This window comes from Myotis daubentonii, chromosome 3, assembly GCF_963259705.1.
Source record: "Myotis daubentonii chromosome 3, mMyoDau2.1, whole genome shotgun sequence".
Classification (NCBI taxonomy): domain Eukaryota; kingdom Metazoa; phylum Chordata; class Mammalia; order Chiroptera; family Vespertilionidae; genus Myotis; species Myotis daubentonii.
This window is the reverse complement of record NC_081842.1, coordinates 127,282,451-127,307,595: the sequence shown is the minus strand read 5'-3', so window position 1 is coordinate 127,307,595 and position 25,145 is coordinate 127,282,451. Positions and strand designations below refer to the sequence as shown.

The following is a 25,145-nucleotide window of genomic DNA, read 5'->3' as shown; positions in this document are numbered from 1 at the left end:
GTAGATAGAGCATCAGCCTGAGGACTGAAGGGCTCTGGGTTCGATTCCAGCCAACGGCATGTACCTTGGTTGCAGGCACATCCCCAGTTGGGGGTGTGCAGGAGGCAGCTGATCGATGTTTCTCTCTCATCGATGTTTCTAACTCTCTATCCCTCTCCCTTCCTCTCTGTGAAAAAAATCAATAAAATATATATTTAAAAAATTAAAAAATAAAATGTGACTGACTTGGAAGAGCACCCAACTTAGACTCAAAAACAGGAAGTGAAAAGACAAATACGAGTTCAGTCTCATGGTGAGCAATCTCTGGGGCACAAGTGTGGTATGAGATGATTATATACAGTTTGAGAGGACTACCCCAAAGCTGAAACATGACTAAATTGGAAATTATTACTATATTAGAGGCCTGGTGCACGGATTTGTGCACCGGTGGGGTCCCTTGGCATAGCCTGCAGGGATCGGGCTGAAACCGGTGCCTGTCGCTCCTGTTCATCCTGGCCCTGCTGTGCCTGTTGCTGCCACTGCTCAGTAGGCTCGCTGCTGCTCCGCTGCAGTTTCTGGGCTGCAGCAGCCAGCTGTGAGCCCTGCGTCTGGCACCCGCCGGTCAGCTGAGCAGCACTCCCACTGTGGGAGCACACTGACCACCAGGGGTCAGCTCCTGTGTTGAGCGTCTGCCCCCTGGTGGCCAGTGTGCATCATAGCGACTGATCAACCGGTCGTTCAGTAGCTTTAGGTTTTTATATATACAGATTGTATATAAAAACAAAAGTTGTTTATGGAGAGAGCTCTCTTATTTCTATTAGTACTTAAGAATAAGGAAAACTAAGGGACTACATTAATATAGTTGTCATTAATGTAGTATCTCAATTGTTTATCTCAAATATATTAAAGAGGATTTGTTTGAAGATTTTTAATAAAAAATGTAAAAGAATTATTTCTTTTGTAGGATTAAATTATTAAGCAATTCAAAGAATAACAGACAGAAGATAGGTGTATCACTTAAGTTTTAACATTTCTTATATTTCTGAGTGAAGCAATATATTCAACCTTAAATCTTTGTTTAATATTCAAAAATTAAAAACTAAGTATACAAACACACGGTTATTCTGTAAAAATAATCATGTGTGTTAAAATTCTCCAGAAACATTTACTTTTTTGGCTAATAGATATTTTAATATCTGCTGTATTTGGTGGCAAAAATATCCCTCATAGTCGATTAATATTTTAAATAGATGGTTCATTTCCCAATGATGCCATGAGTATTTGTTTTAATTCGCTTTTGAAATACTCATTAGTTTTCTTATGTAGCTCTACAATTAATATGGAAAGTAAAACCAAACAACTGCTTTAAAAATTTAAAAATGAAGCTAACATAGCTTCAGTACTGCCTGTCATCTAGGAAAGATGCACCCTGAGAGCTAGTAAGAGGTTTTCTGGAATGTTCCCGTGCTTCTGGCCCACATACTTTGTCATTTCAATAGCATTTTCCCTTCCTATTTTAGTGTGACCCAATGATAAGGCTACAAAGACTCATTACCATCCTTGTCTTTAGAGAGCACCTTGTCTTTAGTGAGCAATGGAATCATTACTTCCACAAACATTTGCAGAGCACCTACTATGCGCAGGCACTACTCCAGACAGTAAGAGTTAGTCCTGGCAAAACAAAATTCCTTCATGGAGCTCACACTCCAATTGAGGGAACAACAAAATCAACTTCCTAAAAAGCGGAGCAGTGAGGGGAAGCAAAGGCCTTTGGTAGGTGCCAAGTTGTCTAAACAAGACACCACTTGCTTTTTGGCTTCACATTTCTTTCAGGAAGGACACTCGAACTGCAGGCTCCTGAGGGTGTAGATGCTGGTTCTTTTCTTTTTTAGTCTGCAAACCTGATTTCGATCATGGCCATCGGGGATGTCATTTATCACTGCCCTAACAACATTCCTGAGTGGCTTCCATGCTTCCTCTTTTGTAAGTAGAGTATATAGGACTCAGGGTCAGGAGAGAAGGGCCTTGGAAACAGTGTTATTCCAACCCCAAATACCTAACTCCATAGAACAAGATAAAAATAATGTAAGATTTTATGCTTTCACATCCCTCGTGGTTCTAACCATAGCCATCCTTAAGGACATTTAATTTTTTTTATATGGGAAGAATAATAAACATAAAAGTCAGCAACTCCTTATTTAAATAGAGGCCAGCATACTTATTATACACATAACTGAAGGCTTTTGCTGAGGGCAGTTAACCCTGCGTAAATGTGGTAAAAGAATAATGTCAAAAACTTAGGGGTCGAAAATTTGGAAAATCATGACACCTCCCCCAAATGTAGGTACATAGAACTTTTGTACACAATCAAAGCAGAACCACATGTCTTCTAAAGCCTTTTTTGTCCCCTTGCCCACCACTTCCCACAAAATACTGTCCAGGACTGTGGCTTCCTAGAGCAGAGGTTAGGAAACCTTTTCCGTAAGAGTCAGATACATTTTTCAGTTCTGCAGCTATAAGGTCTCTGTCACAGTGATTCAACTCTATCTCTGTGACTGGAAAGCAGCCACAGACCATAAGTGAACAAATGACTATGGCTGTGTTCCAATAGAATTTTATTTATGAACACAAATTTGAATTTCTTATATTTTCACGTGTCATGAAATAATTTTATTTATTTTTTTCAAATATTATAAAACATAAAAACCATTCTTAGCTTGTAGGCCCTACCAAAACAAATGGTGCAATGGGTTTGGCCACAGGCTATAGTTTGTCAACCCCTGTCCCAGAGGGTCACAGCAGGGGCCCGGTCCTTATTTGTAGTCAGAGCCCAGCACAGGGCCTGACCCTAAATAATCAATCAAGAGATAGATGTTCCTTTGTCCTGTGGAGGCTTGCTTGCAATGTTGAGAAAAACTAGGGAGCAAAAATTGAGAAATGCTCTGATTTCATATCTGCTCTTAGTTCTGTCTGAACATCACACTCTCTCTGGACTCGACTTCCCTATCTGTAGAATAAAGCATACTATTAGTTGCTTTATAAAGTATCTTCTACCTCTGAACTCCTACGGTCCTTCATTTGCAACAAAGTAAGAGAAAACTATACTCATGAACAGGTCTAAAATACAAGGTCAACTCTAAATGAGCTCACGCAAGTTCCTTTACACAGGTGAAGGCAAAACTTTTAGAATAGGGAAGAGGTGCTGCATTTGGGGAAAGTGTGTATCTGAAAATCACTAGCAAGATGGCAACTTACTGTCCAAAGGGAAACCCCATATTTCAACATACCTCTTCACTGTTACACACGGGCCTAAGCCAAAACTTGTCGGATGCACCATAGTAAGATGGTTAGAGTAGTATATTAGATGAATTTTCTTTAGAGAAAAACAGCTCCCCTAAGCAAACTGGGATCACTTCATTTTGTTGTACATTATCTACTTAGTGTTACTTGAGGGAGACACACAGGTAAGGAAAGGGAATGCCAGGAGTACTGACTTAGAGAGAGATAGAGAGAGAGAGAGAGAGAGAGAGAGAGAGAGAGAGAGAGAGAGAGAGAGAGAGAGAGAGAACGGTAGGTGAGGGCCCAGTAGAGAAACTTAGGAGCACATCTGCTAACTAAGGCAATGGTGTTAACATCAGATTGGCAACTGGAGTCCCCCTTCCTATTCAAGAATAATTGGGAACTCTCAAAAGGCAGGATACAGGAGAGCAATTAGAAATCTATGGCATGTAAGAAATCACCAGGACCTAAAGTGAGGGAGGACGAATGGGACTTACTATCAGAGAAACACTTAATAGAATCTAAACAAATTGGTAGCTAGTTAGGCATGGGAAAGTGGAGGGAAGGAAACGGTCTGCTGTCTTAGGAGATGGGGAGATCATGGTATAACCAATTAGGGTGCAGAATTCAAGAGTAGGGGTACTAGGTAAACCCTCATTGAAAGGCATTTCTGATTATTAAATGGGTTAGCATAATAAGGATCATGATTTCTAATCAACACTGGTTATACTTAGATTCTTTTTTTTTTGGTGCCCATGACCGGAATCGAACCTGGGACCCTTGAGTCCACAGGCCAACGCTCTATCCACTGAGCCAAACTAGTTAGGGCTATACTTAGATTCTTAACATGAGACTCAGTGTCTAAGATGTATAAAGGTAGGTGGCTTCAGAATAAAACTTCTTGTAAAACAAATACCAACGTTAACCTATTTAGAGTGAGACGCTGTTTAATGCAAGTCAATGTGATGGTAGTTTGTGGGTGCCAAATTAAATAGACTTGCCAGTTCTGATTATGAGAGAAGTGCCAAAAGCTTCAAGAAAAGAGAAGCTGGCAAATTCTCTCAGCAGTTAATCAGACATCTGTTACAGACTCTGCAGATTCCTTGCCATCTAGAGTAGGACAGACACAGAAGGAAGGAGCACCCACACCCCTTTGAAAAATCACCACACATGCTGAGTTAACATAACAGTCCATGGCCATTGACAGGGACAACAACCGCTGAGCTGCTCACCTAGACACTCACCTTTTCCATTAACAGCCAATCCTGTGGCCATGGCTGCAGTCACGGAGCCAGACACCTGAGGCACTAGTGGGTGTATTCGGGGCCTGCTCCCCATTCTAGCTCGCTCTGCACCAGGGCCCAATAAAGCTCCGACTGGCTTTTCAGCTGCCACTTCTGGTGCCACCGTGTCCTCCTGACCCTGCTCAATGGGGTCCAGTTTCTCAGGGCTCTCACTCTGAAAGCCATCCACTGTGGTCCTGCTCTTAATGGGACTCTTAGGCACAAGTATCTTTATACCTGATTTTGCTAAGTCCATATTCTTTCGGTTCGAGAGAGATGGAGTTGTGTTTTTCCTGAACTTCTGGCTGGCAGCAAATAACTGACTGTTTTTGGACTCAGTGTCTTTGCCAATCACTAGTGATTTGGGAGTGGTCTTAGAAAAGTTGCTGTTGGTGGATCTGGAAATCTGTTTCCTGGCATTGTTTGGAGAGGTTCTATTTGTTCTGGTTAATGTGCTTTCTTTCTGCTTTTCAGTGTGGCGTCTGTTAAAATCATGAATGTATTCCTCACAGTTCACAAGATGCTGTTCTGGTTCCCAAGTGTCATCCTCACTGTCGTAGCCTTTCCACCGAACCAAATATTCTGTCTTCCCTTTTTTGTTTTTCCTTTTGTCAACAATGCTTTCTACCTGTTTATAAAAGAAAAGAAAAGATGTATAAACATAATATCTAAAAAATACAAGCTTAATAATATCAAAAATAATAAAAACCAAACAGTGAAAATGATCTTCTCTTCCCTAAATCAAATCATCTGAAAACAGAAAAGTAACAGAACATATGTAATTTTTGCAATTTCCTTGAAATTAAGTCAAACAAAATACAGTAACAGTCATCCACAGTCTTTTGCCTGGTCATCCTTAAGTTACCAACAGCAGGCACTCAAGCAATAAATTGGCTGTGGTAAATGCACAAACCTATGAAAGGCTAAGAGCCTTTGAGGTGTGGAACTGGCTCACAGAGGAAACATTATTGCACTCCAAGTATCCTTTAGAAACACTCAGTGAAAATTAAAAAGGTTAACAGAAAACATAATGCTTTATTGGTAATAAAACAATCTAGAATGGTTAGGTTATTTACCTTCAAATCTTGGTTTTAACTAATTTTACGCTATCATCTTTAAAGGAAGATGCTGTTAATCTTTGAACTGATGATCAATATATACCATATCAAATTTATACCTTTCCATAAAACATTATTACTGTGACAAATTCTACTACCTTAACATCCTAAATGTAAATGGGAAATCTTCTATGGCTCACATGAACAAAATATACTTGACATAATGTCCTCCATGTTATTGGAGAAATATTTAGAATCTCGTTACCTCTCCAGTTAACATAAAAACCATGGGCCTACTTCCCCAATGGCAGCATGTACCTCCAAACCTTGTAAGTAGAGGGCTACAGTCATACAGCTATTTAATTAAGGACACAAAGGTCTAAGCCTATCAGTTATCATGAACATCAATAATTTTCTGGCAAAGTATAAGTCAGATGACATAATAGTGTATTTAGTTCCAAAACAACAGAGGCTAATTGAATACAACCACAGACACTTTTGGAAAATGGGAGAATAACCCACCCCCCATCATTTCCCCTACTCTCAATCCCCACCCCCACCCCCACTCTCAAATATATTTTCCTGGATTTAGAGAATTAGAGCCCTTAACTATAGAAAAGCCTAAAATTAAATCACATTGTTGCTCCTGTTCAAAAAGGATTAAGGGTAAAGAAAGGCCTTTTTTTAGCAATGGCAGATTGCATGCCTAAAAGATCTCCACAGAGCTGATAAGTAATACCAGATCTGCATATGTAAGTCCACACAATTCATAATGTAGCATGGAGAGCTTTGAAAATGTCCCCCCCTCCCCCCTGCGCCCCACTCTGCCCGCTCCTTTGCTTGTGAAGAACTATGTATAAAGGCAAAAGTATTTCAACTTAAGTAAAACACATACTTTTGGAAAATTCCATGTAAATCAGTTTCGTGGTAGAAAAAATTTAATAAGTTTTAAATACAAGGGGTAAAGAGACTGTCCCAAGACAAAAGTATGTTTAATAGTAATTTTTTTTCTAAATCAATTACCATTCCAGAAACATAAGTACAGTAAACCAGAGGACCCCATTTCCTTAAAGCTAAAGCAGGGGGCTGATGAAGCAGGGTAAGTGTCTTTGGAATGTACCCCTGGAACCTTCTTTTGCCAGTCCCCTCCCCCCGCACCAGTTCTGCCTCTCTCTCAGGAAAACTATAGGAGGTACAACAGGAATCAGTTTAGCAGCTGCGGTGGGTATATGTGCTGTGTTTTCTGTATACTCAGTGGCCAGCTTTGTTTAGACACTGAAAGAAGGCAGTAACAGGGGAAATACTAGATCAGGCGTTGGTAAACATTATGTAAAGGACCACATGGGCCACGTGGTCTGCCAGCTACTCAACTCTGCCACTGTAGCACCCAAGCAGCCACAAACAACAAGTGAATGAGGTGGTATTAAACAAACAAACAAACATACACACACCCAAAAAACTATTTATGGACACTAACATTAGGATCTTGCAATTTTCATGTGTCAAAAAATATTACTACTTTTGGTTTTTTTTTTCAATGATTAACAATCACGACAGGCCTCTAATACCAACTTCAGACTAAACTGGAGACATGAACATCCCCACCCCCCCAGCACCCCAGATTCAATACAAGGACATATGTCCTCCTTCTTTAAAAGTTTAAACAGAAAGTCCTGTTGATTCCTACTCTGAGTTGCTAAAATAAATTAATCTCCCACAAAAAGGTATCACCTGAATTCCACAAAATGTTTTACTGGCATATTAAGCCTAAAATTTTGTAGTTGTGAGGGAGGATAACCACAAGAGACACACATAAATAAATCTTTTTTCAGGTTTCCAGTCCCTTCCCCTTGAGTTCTCCCTCTTCCTGACAATATAACTTTCTGAAAAACAGTATCAACACACTGTCTTTCTCAAAGTATATAATGCAGGGTTCCACTTCTAGTTACAGAATTTCAATGCAAAGAACTTTATACAAAACCAGGTCTTCACAGAGGTACAGAATTGCAGATAATTACTACTAAATTTTTAAAGACCAAGACAAAACGAAGGCATAAAAATCTCATCTACATTACCTAGGTATTGTTTTGCAATGTTACCCACAATCATATGTGGAATAAAATTCTGGCAAATACAAATCATAACAGCTTTTTTGAGTACCAATGGCATAGGAAATTGACCAAAGTTCTCTTGTTAGAATTTCCTTCTAAAGCTCAATCTAGAAAAACAAAATGTGAAACAAGTAAAACCAAGCTTTTTTTAGTATTATAAAGTCCTCTGATGATTTACAGAGCAGTAAAACTAATCAAAAAGGGTCATTCCAAACACAGAACCCATTCTACCTATCTCAGAGCACAGTCCAGTATCTCTAGGCCCAGGAATGTGCTGAAATGTGCTACAGGGCTGCAGAAGGCAGAAATAAAAGGATAGGCAAAAGGTTTGCTAACACATGAACAAAAAAATCCAAGGCGAAACCCAAACTGGTTAAAGAGCTCAGTAAGAGAAGGATGAAAGAGTAACTGTCATTGTTGCAGCTGAAATACCAAATAGTCTGAGAAACACTATCAGGGCAAAGCATGTAAATATATTGGCTTACAAGAAAAAGACCAAAGTTGCAAAATATACTCAGCAGGAAAAGTTTGTCACATTGTATCATCATCAATAACTGTGTCAGCACCCATACTGGTTGTTAATACTTGCTTGGATGCCTCAGAGAACAGTGTAAATAGGCTGTCAGAATAACTTTAAAAACACAAGCAACGATGAAAGCTTTTCTTGGGTTTGGGTCTTACACCAACGGCTGGATAATCCTAATAAAAGAGTAATATGCAAAGTAACTGTTACTCCATCACAAAGATGGTGGTGCCCAGTCCCCTCAGCCCCGCCACTGAAGTGTCCAGACCTGTTGGCCAGACAGGTGGCACAGGAGGTGGGGGGTGGGGGAGGGGGGCCAAGGGGTGGAGCTGGGGATCAGAGGGGGCAGGGGTGGAGTCGGTGATCGGAGGGGGCAGGGGCGGAGCTGGCTCCAAGGGGAGCAGGGAGCGGGCCTAAGCCATCAGTAGGCTATCCCCTGAGGGCTCCCAGTATGTGAGAGGGGGCAGGCTGGGCTGAGGGACCCCCTCCCCCCCCGTGCACAAATTTTGTGCATCAGGCCCCTGGTTTGGAATAATAGAGCATCACTATAATAAATAAATAAATATAACCCTTATACCAAAGAATTCTGGTGGGCCTTGGGAAAGCAACAGCTCTTTAGATGAGGAAGATCCGTTTTTCACCAGCCATCTGAAACTTACCTTAACTAAGAACAGTTGTTAACTAGTAAGAAAACAGGCAGATAGTTCTACTGCAAGATATAGAGGAATAATATAAACATAACTATTTGACAGCACTAGAAAGAAAACAAGAGCCCAACACTAAGGAGACTGGACTCTTAAAACAAGGGGACTCAATGACTTCTGTGCTCCCTAATTTGCTGCTGACAGTCAGAAAGTGGAGTCTTACAGGCTTTAGTGTCAGAGTGCTAAGTCAGGAGTGAACAGAATGGCTAAAACCTGAGGAAGAGATCACAAAGAGAATCTCTCCCCCCCCGCCCCCCCAAACACATATTAACCCCTTCAAGTCCTCAGCAGTGTCCTGAACTATACCAGGCCAGGGGAAAGCAACAGTTGGTATGTTGGGAGCAACCAAACCACTCCCAAGTTTGATGATTCACTAGGAGGTTTCACAGGACTCAGCATACAGTTCCACTCACAGCTATGATTTATTACAGTGGAAGGATATTAAGCAAAATAAGCAAGGGGATAGCTTACATGGGATCAAGTCTGGGGAAAATCAACAGCAGGCTTACATGGTTTCTCTCCTAGTGGAGATACACTGAATGTGTTTTGAGTTGGGTCTTACACCAATGGCTACGGGTTGTCACAAAACATGCTAAGTTTCATCTACCAGAGAAGCTCATTAGAGATTCAATATCCAGGATTTTTACTGGGGGTTGGTAACATAGGCGTCCTCTGCCTAACATGCATCAAAATTTCATATTCTTGGAAGGAAGCAGATGATGTTCAGCACAAACCATACCAACGTAGTCAAATTTAAACACACAAGGTAGAGTTTCATATCTGGGATGGCATTATAAGGAGCTCTGCAGACATAGTTCCTAATAAGCAAAGCTGGTGGAAAAAAAAAAAATCCTAAAACTAAACTCTATGGCCATAGAATGAATGAAGATTTATTCAAGAAAACCTGCTAACACCTGATAAGAACAAAGAAAGTTTGTGACTTTTGAGCCATGACCCACTTCCTTCTTTCCCCACACAGTTCAGAGTGACAACAGCTACCATATCTCACCAGGAGTCAGGCTACCAGCATTCCTTCTCTCCCACTCAAAGTAGAAGAGGCAAATAAATCCCCGATGAGGATGACAGAGAGTCAAGGTCAGGCGCTCCTTAACTCAAACTGGCCTTACTCATATGGAGGCTTTACCCAAGGGGCGACAGGACAAAAATACTGGGGTTTTGACTGCTCTTGCCCCAATTCACTCATTGGGGAGATATTCAATGCTGGGAGAGGCAAGCTGAGACCAGAGGCTACCACTTACTTGGCATCGGACTAGTGGTTCAGAGATTTTGCCTTGGGGAGAGTTATCTATAAGAAAAGAAATAAGACTGTGTTTGAGACAGAGTTTCAGAAAGTTTAAACCTATGGATGTTCTTGAAAATGATAACTAAGAGCAACAAATTAAACTGTAGCTCACCTAGTTCACCAGGGAGAGCCAGGGAAAAGGACAGCCAAGAAGAGCTTTCTTGGGATAATAAATCTCAAAGACTGGACTAAAAAACTACCCCTGCCTAAATTTAACTGGACCAGGCTTCTGAACAATTTATGCACCAGGCATTATGAAAAACAATAGAGTAATTAGTAGAGTCTAACGAGCTAGGTGAACTACCAAATAAAGCCAGCGGCTTAGAAATATAGGGAAAGAGGCACAGAAGACCCTAGTCAAACCAGTCATCCCACTCACCCAAAGCTGGGAAGCTGGGACCTCTAGGAGTCACATCAAAGCCTCACAAAGGGGGAAAAGACCACTATAATAGTCTAGCCAAGACACAAATCAAACCACCAAGCAAGTAACAAAAATAAATCCAGTATCCAGAGCTGTTACATATAACCTAAAATGTTCAGTTTAAAAAAATTATAAGATGTGAAAAACACACACAAAAAAACCAAGAACAAATGACCCACACTTTGGGGATAAAAAACAGGCAACAGAAACTGCTTGTGAGAGAGAGAGCTACCAAGTATAACAAAGACTAACAGTAAACAAACAAACAAACAAGTATTATACCAAGATTATATGCCAATGATTTAGATAACTTACATGAATGAACAAATTCTAAAAAAAAAAAAGAAAAAAAGACACACTGACCTAGCTGGTTTTGCTCAGTATCATCTCAGTAGATGCATAAAGAACAATTACTAGTAAACACTCAACAGACTAGAAATAGAGGGAACTTCCTCAACCTGATAAGGGCATCTGGAAAATACACAGCTAATATACTAAATGGTGAAAGACTGAATCCCTTCCCCTGCCCCAAATAAAAAACAAGACCTCTCTCCACTTCTATGCAAAAATTGTATTAAAGTTCTATCAGAGTAATTAAGCAAGAAAAGAAACAAAAAGACATCCAGATTGAAATGGGAGAAGTAAAATTATATCTATTTGCAGATGACATGAACGATATAGAATAATGATATAGACCAATAAAAACTATTAGAATTAAAAAGTGCAATAACAGCACAGGCCACATAAAGCAATATACAAAAATAAATACATACAGTAGTATACTGCATCAACTGTATATAGTAGCAGTGATCCTAATTAAATTGGAAAGACATTGCATAATCAGGGATCAGGCGGTGCAACAGTGTTAATCTACACTAATAAAAAACAAAGATGCTAACTGACCATAACTTTGCTATGCCCGAGCCACCCCCACCAGCCAATCAGAGCAATTATATGCAAATTAACCCAACCAGGATGGCAGCCGGCAGCCACGGAGCTGGAGGAAGCAGGAGGCTTGGTTGCCCCGGCAATGGAGGAAGCCAAGCTTCCCGCCTGCCCTGGCCAGCTGTGGCCTCCGCAAAAGGCAACAAAGTTTCAATTATAGAAGCTAAATCAATCCCAGATACCTGCTTCCAGCCAGCCTCCACTGGGAGCTTGGGTGGCTGGGGGCTGTGGCCAGCCTGCAAACAGCCATCAGCCCTTCACCAAGGATGGCAACACCCTCATGGGGTGAGGGTCCCTGCTGGGGGGCTTGGCCAGCCTGAAAACAGCCATCAGCCCCTCCCTCAGGCTGGCCAAGCACCCCAGCAAGAACCCCTACCTGGAAGAAGCTGTGGCCAGCCTGCAAACAGCCAACAGCCCCTCACCCAGACTGCCCAGGGATCCCAGCAGGACCCTCCATCCTGAAGGGGGTGTGGCCAGACTGAAAACACCCCTCAGCCCCTCACCCAGGCCGGCCAGGAAGCCCAGCGGGGACCCCTACCCTGAAGGGGCTGTGGCCAGCCTGCAAACAGCCCTCAGCTCCTCACCCATGCTGGCCAGGCACCCCAGCGGGGACCCCCACCCTAAAGGGGGTGTGACCAGCTGCAAACACACATCCGCTCCTCACCCAGGCTGGCCAGGCACCCCAACGGGACCTCCACCCTGATTCGGGACACCCTTCAGGGCAAACCAGCCGGCCCCCACCCGTGCACCAGGCCTCTATCCTATATAATAAAAGGGTAATATGCAAACTGACCCTAACAGCAGAAAGACTGGGAATGACTGGTCACTATGACACACACTGACCACCAGGGGGCAGATGCTCAATGCAGGAGCTGCCCCCTGGTGGTCAGTGTGCTCCCACAGGGGGAGCTCTGCTCAGCCACAAGCCAGGCTGACGGCTGCCAGTACAGCGGTGGTGATGGGAGCCTCTCCCGCCTCCTCAACAGCGCTAAGGATATCCGACTGCAGCTAGGCCAGCTCCCCACTGGAAGTGGACATCCCCAGAGGGCTCCTGGGCTGCGATAGGGATGTCTGACTGCCAGCTTAGGCCCAAATCCCCCAGGGAGTGGGCCTAAGCCAGCAGGTGGTCATTCCCCGAGGGGTCCCAGATTGCGAGAGGGCACAGGCTGGGCTGAAGGACCCTCCCAAGTGCACAAATTTTTGTGCACTGGGCCTCTAGTACTATATAATGAAAAGTTAATATGCAAATTGACCCTAACAGCGGAATGACTGGTCACTATGACGCACACTAACCACCAGGGGTCAGATGCTCAATGCAGGAGCTGCCTCCTGGTTGTCAGTGTACTCCCACAGGAGGAGCTCCACTCAGCCACAAGCCAGGCTGACAGCTGTGAGCGCAGTGGCGGTGCCGGGAGCCTCTCCCGCCTCCTCCGCAGAGCTAAGGATGTCTGACTGCGGCTTAGGCCCACTCTCTCTGGGCCTAAGCAGCAGCTGGGCATCCCCTGAGGGTTCCCAGGCTGCCAGAGGGCTGTCAGACTGCCAGCTTAGGCCCAATCCCCCGGGGAGCAGGTCTAAGCCGCAGGTGGACATCTCCCGAGGGGTCCCGGACTGCGAGAGGGCACATGCCAGGCTAAGGGAACCCCAACCCCCGCCCGCCGAGTGCACGAATTTTCATGCACCAGGCCTCTAGTATTACAATATTTCCCAAACTGATCTAAAGATTAAATGCAACCTCTACTAAAATTCCAGCTAATATTTTTGGGCAGATATTAGCATACTAACCTGAAAGTCCAAATGCAATTGCAAGGAATTCAGAGTATCCCATTCAAAAGGAAGAACAACAACCATAAAAAAGAACAGTAAAGTTATAGGACTCACATTTCTGGTTTTCAAAACTTACTATAAAGCTACAGTAATCAAAACAGTGTGAAACTGGCATATAGACCAGAAAGCCCAGAAATAAACCCTTGCATACAGGGTTTAAATGATTTCTTATAAGGTTACAGACCATTACATAAAAGAATCTTTTATTCTTTTTCAACAATTGGAACCCTCATACGCTGCATGTGGGAATATAAAATGGTGCAGCCACTTTGGAAAACAGTCTGACAGATCCTCCAACAATTAAATATAGCTGCCATATGACCCAGCAATTTCACTTTTATGTATCTCCTCAAGAGATAGTAAAGCTCTGTCCTCATCAAAGCTTACACATAAAGGTTTATAAAAGAACTATTCATAATAGTCAAAAGGTAGAAATAATCCAATGTCCATTAACTGATGAATAGATGAAAAGAAATAAGTACTGACACATACTAAAACAATATGGATGAATATAGAAAATATTATGCTAAGTAAAAGAAACCACAAAGAACATTCTATATAATAAAACCCTAATATGCAAATCAACTGAATGGCAGAATGACAGGTTGCTATGATGTGCACTGACCACAAGGGGGAAGACACTCAAAGCAGGTGGTAATTGCGCTCCCACAGGGGGAGTGCCACTTAGCCAGAAGCCTGGTTCATGGCTGGTGAGCATGGCGGCAGTGGTGGGAGCCTCTCTTGCCTCCGTGGCAGCGCTAAAGAGCAGCGAGATGAGAGGTAAGGAGCAGTGATCAGGTGGTAGTAAGGAGTGAGGAGTCCCGGGCTGCAAGAGGGCGCAGGCCAGGCTGAGGGATGGCCCCCCCCCCCGCACAAATTTTGTGCACTGGGCCTCTAGTATTATATGATTCAATTTTTAAGAAATGTTCAGAATAGGCGATTTTAGAGGCAGAAAGCAAATTAGTGGTTACTTAGGCTAGGGGAGAGGGAGGTAAGAAGTGGGGAAGGAAAGGCAATGGAGGGAGGGCATAAGCAGGTGACAGCTAATAAATACAAGTTTCTTTTTCAGGTGATAAAAATGTTCTAAAATTGACTTGGTGATGGATGCAACAGAATAAACAGCCAATTAATTATATAATCTAAATGGGTGAACTATTTTGTGCTTGAATTAATCTCAAAAAAAGCTGTTTATAGAGGAATAAGAGCTGAAACAAAATTTTTTGCAACAAACCTTCAAGAACCACAAAGGATCTGAAATTTTACCTATTTGCTGTCTGCAAAGTTAGCTTTCAAAATTTTTATCCATGTTGGTAAAATACAAGACTTCTCATCAAAGAAACAAAATCCTTTATTACTTATAGCAGTAACAATTGTCTGAGTATCAGCATTTCATTGTTCTGATTACTTGAGCCCTGATTCCTATAGGGCACTATAAAGAGGGCCACATAACAGGCTCATGCAGTAGGTTACAATACAGGAAAGGAACCCAGATCTTGGGAAACCAAGTCTCTGTAATGGTCAGTTAGCATGCCTATTGCATTTCTATCATCTGAAGCTATAAGCAAATCTACCCTAAGGTCTCAAAGGAGACACTATCTTTTTCTCCAGGACAGTTTCTTGCGCCAACATTATTGAAAAACTAATGCAAAAGAGGAGAAAATGGCGACCAAATAGGAAGACCTTTCTGGCACCTCTTCCCAAGGACAGACTGGAAATAAAACTAAAGTGGGGAACATACACCTGGAATTACCAACTGAGGTCCAGCTGAGGTGGAGACTTATATCAAGGAAGGACAGAAACACACCTGAGACCAGTAGGAAGGGCAAGATCTTGAGAAGAACTAACTCAGCTTCCAGGGACGGTAGGTCAAGAGTAAGGAGTGGCTAAGGGAAGGTCTGTTCCCTCAGAAGACAGAGGCCCAGAATCCCAGCTGGGCTCCATAGTCCGAAGCACCAGAGCCCAGACCCATGGGGTCCACCTAACATCCAGCCATGAAAGACAGCAGAGTTGCTGGCCGTGGAAGAGTCTGGAGATGGTATACCAGAGCAGGTCTGAGAGAAAGCTATAGTTTTGGTTTGCTCTTGTTTTTAAACCCAGAACACAGGATTTTTCGTTTGCAGCTACTCACCGGAGGCTTCGGTTCAGGGAGAGAGGCGCAGACTCAAGGTGTCTAAGAAGTAACTGGGGTGGGAAGCACTGAGAGGAGATGTGGAAAAGCAGCAGCCAGGAGTCCCGCATTTGGTCGTATGCCCCCAAACTAAAATGGCCATTCTTCCTGAGAGGAGTTAGCCACTCCCAGTAGCTGCAGGGCAGGAAAAGAAAAAGAAACACCCCCTCCCTAGGTGATACAGCCTGCCCTGCTTAAGGAGTCCTTCCTGCCACACCCAGCATTTTGACCTCTTCAGAGGGGAAAAAAAAAAAGCAGAGGCCAACCCTACAGGTTTGAACAGTCACAGGGAACATCAGCGACTGGATTGGGGGAGGGACCATCTGCCCACTATCCTGAGAACCGAACTATAATTTCCCCAGTTGGGAGGACTCATAGAAATTCCAGGTTTCCAGCCAATCCCAATGGACTGCATATAAGGATCTTTGTCCAGCCAATGGCAGAGTAATCTTTTGGGCCACTTGCAGATGAGTAGCTCTGGGACAGGGAAACACACGCACATTTCCGGAAAGCTAAACAGCACCTCCTCCACCTAAAGCCTTTTCAGAAACAGATTTTTTAGTAAGATTGACAGCTGGCTAGCAGGCTAAGGCAGGCAGAGGCAGAGCCCCAGGAATCAGGGGAAGTTTGCTGAAGGGGCCTTGTGCCCCATACTGCTAACAAACCTGCTTTAGAGGGCAGACTGGCCGCTCCTGCTTGCAGCCAAGTCCTGTTGAGATGGACACAAATGGTGGATCACCTGAAGCTTCAAGCAGGTTGCTGAAAGCCAAAGGACTGTTTCTGACAGTGGTTAGCACCTGAGTACCTCACAGGAAAGCCAGAACTGTCAGACAGAACAGTCAGCCACAGTCATCAGAAGAGTAGGATCCAAAGGGATCTTCCATGGAGCATTAAACTCTACTGAAACAAAAATCACTTCACTTTTTTTCCCCGATTTTTTTTCTTCTCTTTTTTCTTTTCTTTTCCTTTTATAAACTCTTTTCTCTCCCACTTTTTCTCCTTAAATTTATCTTCTTTATCTATCTGCTTTATTGATTTGTTGTTATTTTAGTCTCTATTGTTTTGTTCATATATCTAATTTTCCTCTTCCCTTCTCCTACTCAATCTTTTTTTCTTTCTCTCTTTTGCTTTTCTCCTGCTTTCTCACCTTTTTTTTTCTTTTCTTACTTTGGGTCTGTTTTATCCTCTATTTTCCTTTTCAAACTGTTTTATTCTTTCCCTCCTTTTATTTTAAACTGTTTTCCTTTCTGTATTCCCCCAATTCTTTGCTCTTATTTTATTTCAGCTCTACGCCTAAATAGTCCCCCCCCCCACTTTTTTTGTCTGTGTTTTGTTTGTTTGTTTTGTTATTTTTCTCCTCATATATTTTTCTTCTTCTATCATTATTGCTCTCATTTCTTGTTCCTAATTCTCTTTTCTCTGGTGGTTGCTTTTTTTGTGGCTGTAAGGGGCTTGTGTATTTTTTGTTTTGTTTATTTTGTTAAGTGTTTTGTGGTGTTGTATATTGTTGTTCTGTCAGCACTTCCACAACAGCTGGTATAACGTGGTCGGGGATGAGCAACATAGCCAGCTTGAGCAGAGTTTCCATCCACGAACAGGACAAAAACATTTAAGATCCATATAACTCAAGCAATGGGCTTTCCTAGAGCACCCAGTTCAGCATATCTAAGAGACTGCACCTTTGGGTTCCAAAAACACCTACTACATAAGACCATTTCACAAAGTCTGGGAAGCATAGCAGCTGGATATAATACATAGAAACAATTACAAAGGGACAGCAAAAGTGGGAAGATAAAGAAACAACCCCCAAATGAAAAAAAAGGAGGAACTGCCACAAAATGAACTAAATGAAAGGGAGTTAAACAATTTGTCAAATAAAGAATTCAGAGTAATGGTAATAAGGTTGCTCAAACAATTCAGCAAGAATTACAAGCAACTTAATGAGAATTACAACGGACTTAATGAGAGCTACAATGACATGAAAAGAGAGGTTATAAGAATCAATTGGAATTGAGGAATTACATAGCTGAAATAAAGAACACCTTCAAAGGACTGAACAGTAGTCTAGAAGAAACTGAGGACCAAACCAGCGAATTAGAGACAAGGTAGAAAAAAAGACACTCATACAGAAGAGCAAATGGGGAAAAAAAAATTAAAAAGCAGGACAAGAGTTTAAGGGAGCTTGGGGACAACATGAATCATAACAACTTTCACATCATAGGGGTCCCGGAAGGAGAAGAATCAGAGATAGGAATAGAAAACCTGTTTGAAGCAATAATGGCAAATAATTTCCCTAAGCTGAAAGTAACTCAAGTTCAGGAAGCACAGAGTCTCAATCAAGATGAATCCCAAAAGACCCACACCTAGGAACATAATAACTAAAATGGCAAACATTAAAGACAAAGAATCTTAAAGGCTGTAAGAGAGAGACAGGTTACCTACACAGAAGCTTCCATAAAACTATCAGCTGATTTATCAATAGAAACATTTTAGACCAGAGGGAGTGGCATGAAGTATATAAAGTAATGAAATGCAAGGGACTGAACCCAAGACTACTCAACCCAGCAAAATCGAAGACTACTCTATCATTCAAAATTGAAGATGAAATAAACAGCTTCACAGACACCCCCCCCCCCCCCAAAAAAAAGGCTAAAAGAGTTTATTACCACTAAACCAGCACTGCAAGAAATGCTTAAAGGACTGTTGTAAGAAGAAGAAATAGAGAAAAGGAGAAGAACACAGGCATATCAATAACCTTAAATGTAAATGGCTTCAGTGCTCCAATTTAAAAATATAGGATAACTGAATGGTTAAGAAACCATGACGCATATATATGCTGTCTACAAGAAACCCACCTCAGAACAAAAGATTCACACAGAAAGAAAGTGAAGTGATTGAAAAAATTTCCAGGCAAATGGAAATGGAAAAAAAAAAAAAAAAAAGCTGGGGTAGCAAACTCATATATGACAAAATAGACTTCAAAAAGAAGGCCATACCAAGAGACAATGAGGGCCATTTCATAATACGAAAGGGATCAATACAACAAGAAGATAAAATTCTGGTAAACATATATGCAACCAATACAGGACCATACAAATATATTAAAAAAACTTTTGGATTTTAAGGAAAAGATCGACAAAAATACAATAATAGTAAAGGACTTTAACACCCCCCCCACTGACATCACTGGATAGATTTTCTAGACCAAAAAAATGAAAAAGTAAACAGTGATGCCACTGAATCAAATGGAATTATTGCCATTTATAGAACAACTCACCCCAAAGCTACAGAATATACATTCTTCTCAAATGCACATGGGACATTTCAAGGACAGACCACATGGTAGGACACAAAACAAGTCTCTACAAGTTCAAGAAGATTGAAATCAGATCAAGCATCTTCTCATATCACAAAGGCATGAAATTAGACATCAACTACAATAAAAACACTCAAAAGCATTCAAACACCTGGAGGTTAAGGCCTACCTCAAGAAACAAGAAAAAGTTTTAATAAACTAAACCTAAAACTTAAAGAATTAGAAATAAAACAAGAAAAGCCCAGAGTAAGTAGAAGGAAGGAAATAATAAAGATCAGAGTGGAAATAGATGACACAGAGACTTAAAAAACAATACAAAAGATCAATAAAACCAAGAGCTGGTTCTTTGAAAAGATAAACAAGATGGATGACCCTTTAGCCAGACTCATTAAGAAACAAAGAAAGATGATCCAAATAAAATAAAAAAGGAAAGAGTAATAACTGACCCCACAGAAATTCAAAAGAGCGTAAAAAAATATTATAAACAACTATATTCAAATAAGCTGGACAACCTGGACAAAACTGGCATATTCCTAGAAAAATACAATCTTCCAAAATTCAATGAGGATGAATCAGAAAGCATGAATAGGCTGGTAACTACTGATGAAATGGAAGCAGTAATAAAAAAACAAACAAACAAACAAAAACACCTCCCAGCAGACAAAAGCCCTGGTTTGGATGGATTCACAGGGGAGTTTTACTAAACATTCAAAGAAGAATTAAAACCTATCCTCCTCAAACTATTTTTAAAAATCCAAGCGGAAGGAACACTTCCAATCTCTTTTTATAAGACTAGCATTATCCTAATTCCAAAATCAGATAAAGACACTACAAAGAAAGAGAATTACAGACTAATCTTCCTGATGAACATAGATGCTAAAATCCTCCACAAAATATTAGCAAATTGAATCCAGCAATCCATAAAATGACCACACACTGCATGCATATAAGCATAATGAATGGACACAGACAATAGGGGGTGAAGGCCAGTGCTAGGGAGTAGGAATGGGCTGGGAGAGGTCAATGGGGGTTAAGGAAACACATGTAATACTTTCAACAATAAAGAATTAAAAGAAAAATAGACCATGACCAAGTAGGATTTATTCTGGGCATGCGAGACTAGTACAATATACACAAATTAATAAATGTGATGGAAGACAAAAATCACAAAATATCAATTCATGCAGAAACAGCATTTGACAAAATCCAACACCCTTTCTTGATAAAAATTCTCATCAAAGTGGGACTAGAGGGATCATACCTCAACATAATAAAGGCCATATCTGACAAACCTACAGCCAACATCATATTCATTGAACAAAATTGAAACCATCTCCCCTAAGGACAAGAACAAGACAAGGATATCTACTTTCACCACTCTTATTCAACACTAGTACCCCCAAGCATGAATCCATACGCCAATAGCTAGCTGCTGCCCGCCAGTAGCTCTTCGCCCGCTGCTCCACCCTCCTGCAGCTCCTCCCACCCCCCTCATAGCTTGCTGCCCTGCCCCCTCCTATAGCTCTCCACCGTTCCCTTGTAGCCAGTAGCTCGCTGCCCTGCCCTCCTGTAACTCTCTCCGCCCCACCCTCCTGCTGATCCATGATCTGATCCTTACTCAGTTGGTTGTTACACTTCACGGTGTAATGACCATTTGCATATTACATCTTTATTATATAGGATAGTACTGGAAGTCCTAACCACAGCAATCAGACAAGAATAAAAAAATAGGCATCCAAATTGGAAAGGAAGAAGTAAAGCTGTCATTATTCACAGATGATATGGTATTATACATAGAAAATCCTAAAGGCTCCACCAAAAAACTACTAGATTTAATCAATGAATTTGGCAAGGTAGCAGGATACAAAATTAACACCTAGAAATTGATGGCATTTTTATACTTCAATAATAACTTCTCAGGGAAAATAGAAGAACAGGTACATTTACCATACAAAAAACTTAAGATAGTTAGGAATAAACTTAACCAAGGAGGTAAAACACCTATACTTGGAAAAAGAACAGGACGTTGGAAAGAGAGCTAGAGGAACATATTGGAAGAATATAGTGTATTCATGGACTGGCGGAATTAACATCATTAAAATGTCCATCCTACCCAAAGCAATCTATAGATTCAATGTAATCCCTATTAAAATAAAAACGGCATACTTCACAGATCTAGAATAAACACCCCAAAAATTCATAAGGAACAACAACAAAAAACCCAAATAGCCACAGCAAACTTGAGAAAGAAGAACAAAGTTGGAGGAATTATAATACCTAATATATCAAGTTATACTACAAATCCACTGAACTCAAAACAGCCTTTGACAATGGAATAGACAGAGAACTCAGAAATTGACTCAAGCCATTATGCTCACTTAATATTTGACAAAGGAGGTAAGAGCACACAATGGAGTAAACACAGTATCTTCAATAAATGGGGTTGGGAAAATTGGACAGGTACATGCAAAAAAAAAATGAAACTAGACCACCAACTTACACCATACAGAAGAATAAATTCAAACTGGATAAAAGACTTAAATGTAAGTCGTGAAACCATAAAAATATTAGTAGAAACATAGGCAGCAAAATCTGAGACATCTCTCGTAGCAACATGTTTACCAATACATCTGGGGCCAAGGAAACTAAGGAGAATAAACAAATGGGACTACATCAAAATAAAAAGCTTCTCCACAGCAAAATTATCCATCAAAAAATGAAAAGAGAGCCCACTCCATGGGAGCATATATTTGCCAATGACACACCTGATAAGGGGTTAATTTCCAAAATATATAAAGTACTCATACAACTCAACAAAAGGAAGACAAACAATTCAATAAAAAAATGGGCAGAGGACCTAGAGACACTTCTCTAAAGAGGACATACACATGGCCAAGAGACATATGAAAAAATACTCAACATCACCAATCATCAGGAAGATCCAAATTAAAATAACAATGAGGTACCAGCTTACACCTGTCAGAATGGCTATCATCAACAAATCAACCCAAGACAAGTGTTGGCAAGGTTGTGGAGAAAAGAGAACCCTAGTACACTGCTTGTGGAAATGCAGACTGGTGCAGCCACTGTGGAAAACAGTATGGAGTTTCCTCAAAAAAAAAAAAAAAAGGAATTCCCATTTGATCCAGTAATCTCACTTCTAGTAATACTAGAGGCCTGGTGCATGAAATTCCTTCATGGGTAGGGTCCCTAGGTCTGGCCTTCAATCACGGCCAATCTTCCCCCACTGCCAGCAGCTGGCCCCACACCCCTGCCACTGACACCAGTCGCCCTCTGTGTGTGGGGCAACCGGCAGGGCAATCAGGGCCCCACTCACTCGCACCACCTTGGCCTGGCACTGCCCGCGTTCGCTGCCACCAACCCCCAGTTCCCTATTCCCCATTGGATGATCGGAGCTTGCCAGCCAGGGGAAAGGACCGAGAGGGTGGCCATTCCCACCCACTCGCCGGCTCCGCCCTCTGCCACCAATCGCCCTTTGTGTGTGGGGCAACCGCCAGAATGATCGGGACCCCACTCATTTGCACCAATCCTGGCCTGGCACCGCCTGCGTCTGGCGCCACCCACCCTCATTTCCCTGTTCCCCATCGGGCGATCTGAGCCTGCTGGCTGGGGGGAGGAACCGAGAGGTTGGCCAGCAGACCCCCAACGGGTGATTGGGGCCTGCAGGCTGGGGGAAGCTCCTGCGTTGAGCATCTGCCCCCTGGTGGTCAGTGTGCATCACAGCGACAAGTTGTTCCGCAGTCCGGTCAATTTGCGAATAATGCTTTAGATATAGATATAGATTAGATATAGATATAGATATAGATATAGATATAGATAGATATAGATATAGATATAGATAGATATAGATATAGATATCCTAACAAAACTGAAACAACAATCAGAAAGAATACATGCACCCCTATATTCATAGCAGCACAATTTACAATAGCTAAGATATGGAAACATTCTAAGTGTCCATCAGCATAAAAAATCTGTGGAATATTTACACAATGGAAGACTACGCTGCTATAAAAAAGAGAAATCTCTTACCCTTGGGACAGCATGCATGGACCTGAAGAGTATTATACTAAACAAAATAAGCCAGTCAGAGAAAGATAAGTATCACAAGATCTCACTCATGTGTATAATCCAATGAACAAAATAAACTGATGAACAAAATGTATCCAGAGACATAGAAGCAATTTCAGAGGGAAGGGGGGGTGGGGGGAAGAGAGACTAACCAGGGAATCTATATGCATACTAGAGGCCCAGTGCACGAATTCATGCACCTTGAAAGGAACTGTGGGCAGCAAGGCTGCAGTAGGCACAGGGGCAGGTCTCAGTCCATCCACTGCGCCCCCACTCGGCCCCTCCCACCTCGGCCCCTGGACCCCTGTCTGCTGGCAACCGCACTCCCACACGGCCCCACTTGCATCCGCTGACGGCGTGGAGCAATTGGGGCCGGCACCAGCAGTGGGTATGAGCAGGGCTGGCGCCATCAGCAGGTGTGAGTGGTGGCTGCTGCCCCAATCACCCCTTAGGAGCAGGGATAGGTGGGGAGGCCTTCAGGGGCGATCAGGACTGGCTGGTGCCAAACGAACGGGACCGGCACAAGGCACCTGCAGTGGGTGTGAGTGGGGCTGTCACTAGCCCCAATCTGGCCTCAGGAGCAGGGGGAGGTGGAGAAGCCCTGAGGGGTGAAAGGGGCCGTCAGCCGCCGCTCGCACCCGCTGATGGCGCTGAGTGATTGGGGCTGGCGCTGGGTGCTGGCAGTGATGTGAGCAGTGGCTCCAGCACCGGCAGCAGGTGCGAGTGGGGCCAGCGTCAGCAGCAAGTGCAAGTGCCAGGCAGGACTGCGAGGCGCAGGAGCGAAGAATTTTTAGTAACCACCAGAGGTTTGCCCTGATGACAGCAACCAGTGCCCCGCTTTGGTCTGGCCCCCCACTCACCTGCTCCACCATCCCACCATGGCTGATGCCCGCCAGGTACTGAGCACGCCACCTAGTGGTCAGTGCACATCTTAGCGGTCGGTTGTTCAGTTGTTCTGCCGTTTGGTCTATTTGCATATTATCCTTATATTATATAGGATATGCATAGCCCATGGACGTAGACAATAGTGTGGTGAAAGCCTGGGGGGGGGGGTCGGTTGCGGGGTGGAGGGGGTCAATGGGGGACAAAAACAAAAGGGACATCTGTGATACTTTCAACAACAAAGATAAATTTTAAAAAAGAAGAAAAGGAAAAATAATGCAAAACAAATGCAGCCAGAGTCTCTGCTTCTAAGACATACAAAATGAAAGGAATCCCTTTAGAATTGTCTCTCAACAATATTTACATTGTATCTACATTGCGTTGGCTTTTGGGAAAATTTCCTCTCAGTACACCACTCCATCAGCTACTCTGATCAATCTGACCAGAGACTGGGACCATATCCATTTAATCTGCCTCATACAACATTTAATTAAAGCTACTATCAATAGGACTCTAAGCATCAGGCTAAGCCACAGTACAATCTTGCCCTAAACTATGCCTCCCACTGTCCTGACCCAAATGGCTGAACATATTCCATAAACCATCAGGGTCTATCTTAGAAAACCAGATGGCTTTCAGGTATAAGTATCTGAACTGACTTTTCCTCTTGCTCTGAGGCATGTACAAAAGGATGCATTAGTAATTCCATGAACTCTGTCTTAACCGACAAGAAGGAAATCCAGAGGAATGGTATCATCCGTAAAACCCTGGCCAGTGAACTGGGGCTGACTTGAATATCTCCAAGAGCTGAGGTGTTTTCATTGCTCATTTCAGAGAAAGTCAGGGACAAATTTCCTACCACCTTTACTATGGCTTTCACTGTTCGGCCTGCAGGATGTATATACACAGTAAGGCAATTATCACTCTAGGAACTTGCCCAAGGAAATTGAGATTTGCCTCATTTTGGAGCTATCTCCACAGTCTTATGAGGGCTATATGACCTACTGATTGTTCTTCTTTAAACACTTTAAAGACATGTTAATATCTGACTTTCATACAAATACAGTCCAATGATGCCCATGTTGGAACAAGAAAGTGTTGTTTACAATTACTAGGGTTCCCTTAAGTGGGCCCTCTATCATGAAATGGTAGCATCCTGGGGTTACTGTTAGGGCGAAAAAGATACCCAGGAATGATCAGGATGAAATCCAGAATTTTCAAATTAGGTGTATACAAAATCTCTTACAACTTGATGTGG

At 42.3% G+C, this 25,145-nt stretch overlaps 1 protein-coding gene across 4 annotated transcripts in view; it reads right to left on the bottom strand.

The window, feature by feature from the left end:
• The window catches only part of CDYL (chromodomain Y like), a 236,018-nt gene that overhangs the window by 83,501 nt on the left and 127,372 nt on the right, over window positions 1-25,145 (bottom strand). For 3 of the 4 annotated variants that reach the window (XM_059688510.1, XM_059688509.1, XM_059688508.1), the window contains exon 2: window positions 4,503-5,169. The exons of the other annotated variant lie outside the window; for it this stretch is intronic. In XM_059688510.1, coding sequence (XP_059544493.1) covers window positions 4,503-5,169 — 667 coding nt within the window. The remainder of the gene's footprint in view (window positions 1-4,502; window positions 5,170-25,145) is intronic. 4 annotated transcript variants of the gene reach the window in all.